This window comes from Carettochelys insculpta, chromosome 8 (genome assembly GCF_033958435.1).
Source record: "Carettochelys insculpta isolate YL-2023 chromosome 8, ASM3395843v1, whole genome shotgun sequence".
NCBI classification, from domain to species: Eukaryota; Metazoa; Chordata; order Testudines; family Carettochelyidae; genus Carettochelys; species Carettochelys insculpta.
The window spans coordinates 33,511,768-33,523,518 of NC_134144.1; the positions used below are offsets into that span (position 1 = coordinate 33,511,768).

The following is an 11,751-nucleotide window of genomic DNA, read 5'->3' on the forward strand; positions in this document are numbered from 1 at the left end:
CTTAGTGCAGACCATGCTGCCAGGCAGCACCATGTCCTGGCTTGCGCATGATGAGGGCTCCAAAGGTGGAAAAGATTTTTCAGGGGCTTGCTGCCACTCGGGGGGGGCAGTCTCCCCCAGCGGCTAGGATTTTTGGGAACTTGCTGCCTCCTGGGGGACATCTTCAACTGGCTCTGAAGCCACAGACTCTTCTGCCAAAAATATTTTTGAGGGCTTGCTGCCCATTAGACACCTGCTGCTTTTTGCAAAATCTTTGATATTTCAATTACAAAATCTCTTTCCGAACCTTTCCTGTTTTCTTTCTTCATGCATTGGCTCCCCAAACACGTAGGGAGCAGTGGGTAGAGGGCCAGTTGAAGAGACTGCAGCTGCCTTGCTGCCCATTGCCGACACCTGCTGCTTTTTTTTTTTTGTAAATCTTTGATAATTCAGTTACAGCTACATTTTTTTATCTGGCGATATACCTATGTCATATACCTGGAAGAGACCTTGAGAGGTCATCAAGTCCAGTCCCCTGCACTCACAGCAGGACCTACCACCATCCTGGACAGATTTCTTCTTTTAAAAAAATCTTTTGCCCCTGATTCATACATCTATTTGCCTCCTCAAGGATTGAACTCACAAACCACTGATTTCAATTAATTTGGCGATCTTTGCTGACGCCAGGCCCTACTTTTTCCTTCCTTCCTCCTGGAAAAATGCTGTTTGCATTATCCTCATTCCCCTCCCATGGAAAGCAATGTGGGAAGATGACATCACATACCCACAACTACTTGCGAGGCATTTTTTTTTCCTATGTTGTATCTGCAAAAATACGCAGAATGCTATGGGGCTGAGGGAACTGTGGGTTAGGTTCCCAAAATGCACTGCAGCAACAGTCGATGTTTGGCGACTGAGTGTGGCAGCAATAAGTGAAATTTGTGGGGAACCTGTGGGAAGGTGAGGATACTCAAATTCAAATTTATAAAACTCAGCATTATAAATTCAATTTTAATAAATTCAAATTTATCTCATAGTGTAGACACAGCCAAAGAGGTGATAATGGCTGAGAAGCCTGAAAGGGCAAAAAGAAAACCAATAACATTTAATGGATGATAGCCTGGAGCAATGTAAGAGTTGTCAGTCAAGAATAAATATGTGTCCTTCCCAAGCAGGTATGTTACTGGTTAGTTATTTGGGGAATTTTTTGAGAAAGCCTTTAGAGACTGAAAGAAAATTTTGAAGTTGTATCTGTAATTTACAAGAGACAACTGAAACCTTCATTTGCTATTTGTAGTCTCATCTCAGACGTAATTTCAGAAACACATTGCTGCAGGGCCTATGTACTGTCTTAGATGACTTCTTGCTGTAGAGGATAGGGAGAAATGAGTCAGGATGAATAGTTGTGAAGGAGCAGAGGCTAGCTGAAGAGTTGTAGGTGTTGAGGACATTACTTCTGTTTGTTAAGATTCAGGAAGTTCTCAGAAAACTAGATGATTGATTGTATTTGAATAAACCTTACAAAAATAGGGGCATCTCGTGTTGCAGATCACCATCTCATGCTCAGAAGCAAACCCTAGTAGTTTCTCACCTGGCTCATTTCTTAGAGTTTGCTGTGGAGCATGAGGCCCATATTTTTATTTTAAATAAGTGTTAAGCCTGACTGTTAGGTAGTGATAATAACATCTGTGTAAGTGTCCCCTTCCAATCTTTGGTTTCTCAAAGTGTTTGAACCAAAAGCTTTTATTTCGAATGCATATTTGCTCATTGACAGCATTTAGCATCTTTGTCTGACTTGCCTTTATGTATTTTTTGTAAGGGCCAGATTTTTATAACTTTTTTCCTTCCATTGCATAAATGGTCTCCCACAATGAGCTGTTTGTGTTTTTTGTGAGGGAATGTGAAACAGAGGCAGAACCTCCTTGAAAGGGCCACCAGATTTTCTTTTTCTCTCTGGCTTGTGATGTGAAGGACTCAGCAGGCGGGGACTAAAATGAGAGCGGCAGAAGGCGCTGGTGCATAGGGGAGAAGTTCTGGGACTTTCAGTATTTTCTGTCAGCGGATGGAGATAGCAGCAGCACCTGACAGGGGAAGAAGAGATTTATCTGCTGGGACTCCCCATTGTACATCCTCTTCTCTAATGATGCTACATCTAATACCTCCTCATTCTTTCCAGTTCTCTCTGTTTTTTGTTTTGTTTTTTCATTATTTTTTTTAAAGTCTTCATTTTGTAAAATGCAGGAAATTGCATGGAAGTTTCCATTATTTTTCAGGGACAAATCTGTAACCTCTTTGCATCTCTATTTTAATTTGGTTTTATATCAATACAGGCTTGTATTCTAATGAAATGGGGTATCAAATACCAAAGAGGTGATTGTTGCCAAATGTGGCACACTGAACAAATTAACTTTCTCCCTCTTCCATGCATCCTACCTTGGCTGGCTCCAGCCCTGTTTAGGGACTTGAACAACTTCTGAAACCATTTTTTCCATCTCATTTTCTTTTCCCATCCCTTGCCATGTGGTCTCTTGAGATGTGTGAAAACAGCTACCAGTCAGTGAGCTTCCTCTCCTGTCTTGATGTAATTTGATTTTTTTTCTTATGTTTGAAGCATCTGTTTTAAAAAAGGAACACAGTACACAATGATTTATCTAAAACTACATCTACACTACAGAGATCTTTCAAAAGGAGATTTTCCAGGTTTCTTCCAGAAAATCTTCTTTTGAAAGATCGCGTCCGCACACCAAAGTGCATCGAAAGATGGATCCACTCTTTCAAAAGAGAGCGGCTGCACAGCCCCGGCTCCTCTTTTGAAAGAATGGTCCAGGAAATGCTGTGGATGGGGTCTCATGACTGGCAAGCCCTTCTGGGAGTGCCAGCCATGTGCTCCCCTAAAGTGTCCCTCCCAAACACCCCTTTCCTGCACAAACTGAGGCCTGCTGAGCTGATCCAAGCAAAGCTGAGCCTGTGCACGGACCTGATACTCAGACCTGAGAGCCATGGGCTGACAGCAGCCCCAGAGCCGCCTGCATATCTTGGCTGGGCTGCTGGCCACCCTACTTCCAGCTGCCCTCCACCTCTTCCAGTGGCTGAGACCTGTCCCCAGGGCATCCAACCCACCACTGCCCCAGCCATGCTGTCCCCCCCACCCCATCCCAGCCAGTGCCTCTGGAGCTAACCAGCCAGCTCTGACTGGTGGGACCCACTGGTCCTGGCCAAGTGGAACAATGCACACTGGCTACAGACTTCCCGGATGAAGAAAGACTCCTTCATGGAGCTCTGCAGCTGGCTTGCGCCCGCCCTCAGATGCCAGGACACCCACATGTGGCCTGTCCTGACCATGGAGAAGCGCGTGGCCATTGCCATCTGGAAACTCGTCACCCCGGACAGCTACTGCTTCACAGGGTAGCATTTTGGGGCGGACAAGTTGACTGTCAGGACTGTCCTCATCAAGGTAAGACATGTTCCATTTCCCGGCCCAGGGGAAGTGGGGAGGGACCCTCAGGGGATGAATACAGACAGAGGGGGCAGGGAGGGCTAGCCTGGGGGGACCGTGCTGCCCTACCCTTACATAGGCCCAGTGCCAAAGGGTGGCCTCACAGGGAGAGTCTCAGAGGGCCTGGAGGGGAGACAGTCGGGGGGGTGGGAGGGGACAGGTGCTCCCCTTTATCCCCTCACACGTGTGCTTACTTTCTGTCCCCTCACGGTCATGACAGTGCTCAACCAGGTGCTGCTCTGGAGACTTGTGCATGTCAGGGACCTGGATGCAGCTATCGCAAGGTTTTCTGACCTTGGCTTCCCCCATTGCTTTGGCGCAATTGAAGGCACCTACATCACCGTCCAAGCCCCGGGCCGCAGCACCAGCTACCGCAAGGGCTACCATTTGGTGGTGCTGCGGGTCCTGGTGGACCATCTGGGCTGGTTCACAGACATTTACATGGGCTGGCTGGGCCAGGCCCACAACACGTGGGTCTTCCTCAATTCAAACCTCTGCCAGAGGATGGAGATGGGGAACTGCATCCCCCAACAGGAGTTTGTGCTTGGGGATGTCACCATGCCCTGGTGTAGGGTGGATGACCCGGCCTACCCACTGCAAGCCTGGCTCATGCAGCCTTGTACAGGCCATCCCAACCCTTCCTAGGAGCTGTTCAACAGCCATCTCACCCGGGCATGCTACCCTGTAGAGTGCACCTTCAGCCACCTGAAGGCATGGTTCAGGTGCTTCCTAACGTGCTTCAGTGTCAGAGTGCAGAATGTCCCCCAGGTCATGGAGGTGTGCTGTGCCCTCCACAATGTCGTCGAGGCCAAGGGGGAGACCTTTCTCATGGGGTGGACAGCTGAGGTCAGCCCCAGATACGAGTAGTCCTCCACCGCCCCTGACCATCAGGCCCACAGCAGCAGGCTCTGCATCCAAGAAGCCCACCCAGGAGGCTTTTACCCCTGGGCCCCAGTGACCCATGCTCCAGCATCCCCTGCAGGCTCCTCCAGCCCACAGCCCCATCCCATGCCCATCCTGACCCCTGCTGCCCATCCACTCCTCACCTTCTTCCCCCCAGTAATGAGTGATGTGGGGGTGCAGAAAAATAAACAGTTTAGCTGAACAAATAAAACTACTTAGAAAATTTAAACTATTCAAACTACTAACTATTTACAGGGGTAAATGGGGAACTATATACATTGGGGGAGGGACTTGGGCCAGGGTGTAGGGGCACCAAAACTTGGAGGGGGGGCCTGGAGCTGGGGTGGGGACCTCAGTCCTCTGCAGGAGTGGGGGATCATGACCTTACAGTGGCTTGCAGGAGCAGCTCTTGACCTTGTTGTGGGTTTCCCTTTCAGGCTGGGATGGGGCTGGGACCATGCGGAGGTAGGAGCATTGTGGCGTGCAGTGGGCTCAGCGGGAGGGGAGGAAGTGGGGGAACGGGGGGTGGAAGGCTGGGCCAGCTGGTTAGTTAAGGGCCCTGCATACAGTCTACAGGGTGACCATGACCTCTCCCTGTGCTTCCCGCTGCCAGACCAGGACATGCCACTTATCCCCCATGGGCAGCAGCCCCCAGTCCCGGGCCAAGGGACGGAGTTGTCCCAGAAGCGGTGGCATGCGTACTCTGCACAGTGGACCCTACCACACATGGACTCTGCAGTGCCTTGGGGGTGGAGCTGATCATTGAGCCCGCGCCCCCCCTTCCCCCCACCCTTCCAGGGAACAGGCTAGCAGGCAAGTGGCAGTGTCCAGGCACAGGGGGTCCCTGCATGGGTGGGAGGTGAGCTCGGCATAACCCAGCATTTCCCAGGCCTCTCCAATACACATGTGAGGGTTGCAGCATGATGAGTGATGCCAGCAGGTGTGCCCACATGCTGGAGATGCACTCATTGGTGGGGCGTCTAGGGTCAGGCAATCACCTGTGTGGCTGGCATGCCTCAGGCCGTGGCAGGGGTGGGTGCCCCCCACTCCCACGCCATGGGGTATGCAATGCACCAGGCACTTAGAGGGTCCTCAGACAGGGCCTTAGATTCCAGCTCTGGCTCTGTTGCCTGTCTTGGAGGTTCCAGGCTGGTCCCCTTGTGGCCATGACTCCCCCTCCGGTGTGGCAGGGAGGCTCCTTGGCTGCAGTGTTGAGGATAGTGTGGGGTGAGGAGCTGTCCTCACCAGTGAGGAGGCCATGCAACTCCCCAGAGAAGGGTCAGGTGACTGGCCCTGCCTCCAAGCACCTGCTGGAGTCCTGGAATCCCAGACACACTCCTGCTATAGTTCTTTTGTCTTTGAGTGAACCTGCTCCACGGTCCGGGCAGGGTGGCTTCGGTGGCGAGTCTGGTAGCCAGCTGGCCATAAGGAGGGGCGTTCAGCCTCTTTCGGTTGTGGTCCACAGGACCTCCTCCTCCTGCCAGAGGCCCAGGAATTCCTGGAGGTCTAGCATGGTCCAGGACGGGGTCTTCCTTTTCGTGGTCAGGGTGGGCTCCTGGGACACCTCAGCAGGCTCCCTGAGCGTCACGGGGCAGCTGGCTGTCAGCTGTCATGTTATTCAGTGCTGCAAGGGGTGGCATTTTGTGTGTGGTGCTTTAGGGTCATCTCCTTGCTGTCTCCACACACTCAGCCTCCTGGGCTCTTTGGGCCTTTAAGTTGGTTGGACGCACGGAGCTTAGAGCTCTGAGACCACTGGCCAAGGCATCTCTGTGCTCCAGCTAGCTGGTGCCACGGAGGACCTGTCTTTTTGAAAGAACGACCCACAGAGCGTCTACACATGCTTTTTTTCGAAAGAGCCTTTCAAAAGAAGGTGCTTTTCCTGATCTGGGAGTGGAAGAGCGCTTCTGGAAGAAGCACTGCATTCTTTTGATTTGCTTTCAAAAAATGCATTTTGTGTGTAGACGCTCTGTGGGTTCTTTTGAAAAAGGTCCGGCTTTTTTGAAAGAACTAACTAGTGTAGACGCAGCCTAAGTGAATAGAAATTTTATAGCAGACCGTTCCAAAGGTTCAGCACCATGCTCTTCAAAATAGGACTAATTTAATTAGTAGCGTCCTGAAAATCTGCAGATGTCCACTTTATATGTGCCGGCATCTGCACCCACGTGTGAATGTAGCTATCCGCAGCTCATTTTTGCAGATATAGATGTGTGAATACAGAGTTTGTCTCTAGAACCCTGTAAATGTTCAGATATCCTCTTTGTATCTGCAGGTGTCAGTGCAGATATTTGCAACTCCTTTTTGTAGATGTAGATATGGATGAGGATACAAATATACTGTACTATAGTGGAGTTTTAAACTAAGTGTCTATCACAGTTTATTTTTTAAATAAGACCAAAAAATGCCACCATGGATCAGCAGTGGAAACTAAAAGGGAGTGAGAAGCAAAAAGACATTGTTATAAGTCAAAGCCTACTGAGGAAAATGGGAAAGCACATAAACATTGAGAAATCCAATGTAAATGTACAGTATGTCAGGCAAGAAAGAATTTGAAGGGGAACTAGCAAAGGACACAGAAACTAACATTAACCTTTTTTTCTAAATGCATCAGAAGCAGGAAGCCTGCCAAATGGTCAGTGGGGCTGCTGGATGATTAGGGTGCTGGAGGAGCACTCAAGGAAGACAAGACCTTTGTAGAGAAGCTAAATGATTCCTTTTCATCGGTCTTCACTGCAGAGGCTATAGCGGAGATCCCTACACTGAAATCATTCTTTTTAGATGACTGTTACGAGTCACTATGATTGAATGAAGTGTCAGTAGAGGATTTTTTAAAACACCTTGATAATTTAAACAGTGTTAAGTCAATAGGACCAAATGATATTCACCCAGTAGTTCTGAGAGAACTCAAATAAAAAGTTACAGAACTACTAGCTGTGGTATGTGACCTGTTTAAATTTTTCTCTGTACCAGGTGACTGGAAGGTAGCTAATATAATGCGCAGTTTTAGAAAAGGCTCCAGAGTCAATCCTGGCAATTACAGGTTGGTAAACCTAACTTCAGTGCAGGTGATTGATCAAAACTACAATAAGGAAAAAAATGATCAGACACTTAGATAAGTACCATGGCTATGGCTACACTAGAGAGTTTTGTAGACAAAACTCATGGAGCATCTACACACAAAGCGCGTTTTGTTGACAGAAACTGATGACAAAAAAAGCCTTGCAGATGCTCCGGAGGGCCCTTTCGTAGACAAAGTGGGTCAAAAGATTGATCTGCTTTTATGCGTAGACGTGATCTGTCGACAGAAGTTTTGTCAGACCGTCTCTTCCAACAGTAACTTCTGTCTACAGATGCTTTTAGTGAGTGTGTAGCCTATGTATTGGGAGGAGGAGTCAACATGGCTTTTTGTAAAGGGAAAGCCTTGCTCACCTTCTAGTAGACAAAAGTAATCCAGTTGACAGAGTTGGCCTTTCAGGAACCCTTTGAAAAAATTCTCTCACCAAACACTTTTAAGCAAACTAAATAGTCATGGAATAAGAAGGTAGATCCTGCCATGTATCAGTAACTGGTTAAAAGATGTGTGGGGGAAAAAAAATGGCTAGAAACGAACAGCCTGAGTGCATGATGGCGTTTAATAGCAAGGTTCACCCATGGATCTGTACCAGGAGCAGAGCAATTCAACATATTCAAAAGTGATCTGGAAAAATGGGTGAATGTGAGATGGCAAAATTTGCAGATAATACAAATACTCAGGACAGTTAGCTCCAAAGCTGAAGGAACATCTATAAAGTGAATTTCACTTCCCATATTGGCTTTCTTTTCATACATAGATATATATAACGCATTTTAGGGGAACTTTCTCTGCTCTAAATGAAAGGATCATGTTCTAAAATACAACTGCTGCATTTGTTGAAAGAATAATTCCTATTTTTTTAAATCTTAATTTTCACAGCAAGAAAAAGTTTTGTTTTTTTCAACACATAGGTTTTGTGTTCATAAGAAATATGGACAGGAATGGTTGGGTAAGTCATTGATTCACAGCAAGCCTAACAAAGAAGTTTTTGCATGTCTTCTCATTTTTATAGACTTATGTCATACATTAATTAACTTTGATTGGCAGATATTTTAGCACTACGCAAAATTAATTGAATTTCATCCTGTTGAAAGAATGACATTTTTACATATTGAAAACTTTATTGTCCAACTGTGCAGTAACAATTTACGGTATTACAGGGAGTGATTTTCATAAACATTAATTATCAAACTGAGGATGATTTTCTTGCTGAATTGCTAGTTATATACAGTATCTTGTGGTTTTTTAAAAATCTGAATCCAGTTCACATTACTGTAGAACAGCTGGCAGCATTTAAACTATAAATATTGTTGTTCTCTGTGCATGCATCATCAGACTTAAGTGTTGCAGTCATCAGTTGCTGCACTCGGGGGGAAAATCAACCAAAATTACCTGTAGTTTTATGTAGGTGGGAACAAGCATTTGCAACTGTACCAGTGTCCAAAATATTCTTATGTTCTAGCCTGTTGTTTGTAGAGAAGTACAAACCAAGTTACCTGTTCTGTATATATAAACTAATTTCTAAAAAGAAATGAGGCAAATGTCTCTATATATGTGCTCTTAATTGTGATTATTTACTGAACTCATTAATACCTGAAAAAATTGCATGTATGTTTTAGAAAAAACAGCAAGTGATTTTTTTTCTTCAGCTGCAGATAAAGATGACAGTTCTGAAGACATTTCAGTGCCCAACAGTCCACATACAGAAGCGATTCAGCATAGTTCTGTCAGCACTTCCAATGGAGTAAGTTCAACCTCCAAGGCAGAAGCCGTAGCCACGTCAGTTCTCACCCAGATGGCGGACCAGAGTACAGAACCCGTGCTTTCCCAGATTGTCATGGCTCCTTCTTCCCAGTCACAGCCTTCAGGAAGTTGATTAAAAACTTGCATTGCAACAGTTTCTTAGGTATACATTTGTGACTTTAAAGGGAAAACATGACCAGTCTCCATCTAAAAAAGTGTAGCTTAAAATTACTCGTTTTTAAGATTCAAATTGAAATTTGGCTTTAAAGATTGGCAGGTTGGCAGATGAAGAGGAGACTGAACAGCAGTTTCTAGTCTCCTTGTAGAAGAATGATTTTTTAAAAAAAGTTAGATTTACTAATTATTTTCTGTGCTCAATGTGTAAAGTGTGTGTACAGTACAATGTGCTTTATTTTGCTTTTAATCTGGTATGGTTTCAACCAACGTTGGGGGTGAATTATTAAAGCTCATCCCCAAGACTGTGATAGTAATATTGTTATGTGACATGTTATACCAAAGTTCTGCATAGTCCCCATTGACTTTGTAATGTTAGCAAGGTCATAAAGCACTAGGCAAGAGAAAAAGACAGTAACAGTACATTTGCTTTTAGTCTTTTTGCCTTTTTATTGTTTTGCACAATATGAGAGAGAGAACATTGGGAGAAAATATTTGCTTTATATCATGTGTAGCGTTTTGTTTGGCTTGTTAACTGTTTTGGTTGGTTGAGTGTTTTTTTTAATTGTTTAACAGGGCCAGTATGGTATAGGGACATACAGTACTTTTATGCACATACCTAAAAAAGATGAGGGTCATTACTAACTAGATTTTCTTTGAAAACTCATGCCAATTTTTTCAACACTTCCGTTTTAAAGGGGCTTTATTTCTGCTGTCAAAACAATGGTCTGCAACTCCCCTTTGTTGAGGCTAGTAGAAAGCTGCAAACGGATACTGTGTAATACAGGGTTATCAAATATGGGATAATTTTTCAGTAGCTGTCTTGATACTTTGTGGATTTTTGAATCACAGACTAAGGAGTTTACTCATACCCAAGTATGGATGCCAGAGAAGCCTAAAAAACCTCTGTTAAATGACACCTTTTTCCCCTTCTTCTTTATCATTGTCTTGTCTTTGCAAGCTAACTTGTACTTAATTCTTGTGTAAGCACTGTCATCTTTTAGTAGCAAAATTTTGATACCTTTCTTGTGGATAAATCAGTATCTACCATATCTTGGAAACAATGTAATTATAATGTGGTGTGTATGTGTGTGAGAATGGTTCAGTAGTTTATGCCAGCAGTCTTTGCTTGAATGTTTAAAGATGCCTTCAATGTGATGCTGGCCGATAGATTGCAGTTTTAAAATGTTATTTACAGTGCGAACTTGGATAACTAACATTCCATGATGTACGTTTGTTTCTGATGGGATGATTGTAGGTACACTTTCTCATTATCCAATCATCTGTGGGATATTGAGTTTTTTTAAATGTGCCATTACCTATTCATGTTCAAAATACAGTACAATATTTTACAATAGATTATGTGGTGGGGGGGTGGGACTAGATGTGTACTTTCAGGTCGGAAAACTTTGTATAATAGCAAAAGAGTAGCAAATTTTGGCAGACAGGACTCAATTATGTATATAACAAGGATTTAATGCATTTATAATGGGTTGTGTAGTTCGTTTTCTCTTCCTTCTCAATGCTACACTTAAATCTCAGTGCTATCAAATTCCTTGTGCGATTCAGTTTTAAATCTATGAAATTTAATTGGTAATGAAAAGGAAGAACATAATTTGTATAATATACAACTATACCATAATGAAAACTGGACAAAGAAATATCTGAATTGTGTGTATATCATTTCATTGCTATATGTGTGAAAATAATAGGAATTCTATATATTTTGTATTTTAAAAACAAGGAAGTAACTTTTGAGTTGATAAACCCATTTGTTGAAATACTTTTACTGGTTTCATGAAAAAATCCACAGTGATAAAATACACCGTAAGTCTTGTGAAAATGGAATTGATCTAAAAGGCACAAAATGTGAATTATGCAGGAAAACTATAGTTATTACTTTTCATTGTAATTTTGGTGAACTAGATAAAACCTCATCATCATTCTCTCCTAAACACTAAGGCATTTTTATCTTATTTATTCAAGTGATTTTTTAATAAAACTGTTGTGCCTGTGAAATGCGTCTATATAAATGTGAGCAGACATATAAACATTTAACTAATTCATCAATGGGATTGGGGAAAGAACTACAATAAACCTGTCTGTGTTTAGCAAATAGAGAAGACAGTTATTAGTTGTTCAACCAAGAACTTCATTTTGAGACTTATGTCACACTACTTCTGTACTTAGCATTTTGAGTCTTTACCTTTGACGTTTCACAAACTGTACTGTTTTCTTTTATGTGCAGTTTGCATGAGTAATCAACACAAAATAATCTTTATGTTCCTATTTTAATGAAATTATAACTGTTCTAAAAAATAGTGGTATGCTCAGACTTCTTTCTCTAGTGTTGTTATGGTTGTTAGAATTTATGTGGAACTCATGA

The 11,751-nt window shown here is 43.9% G+C and overlaps 1 protein-coding gene across 3 annotated transcripts in view; it reads left to right on the top strand.

Moving 5' to 3' along the window:
• ATF2 (activating transcription factor 2) overlaps window positions 1-10,717 on the top strand; it is a 102,679-nt gene extending 91,962 nt beyond the window's left edge. For all 3 annotated transcript variants that reach the window (XM_075001823.1, XM_075001824.1, XM_075001825.1), the window contains exon 14: window positions 9,098-10,717. In XM_075001823.1, coding sequence (XP_074857924.1) covers window positions 9,098-9,324 — 227 coding nt within the window. In that variant the 3' untranslated portion in view covers window positions 9,325-10,717. The remainder of the gene's footprint in view (window positions 1-9,097) is intronic.
• Window positions 10,718-11,751: the final 1,034 nt, after the last annotated feature.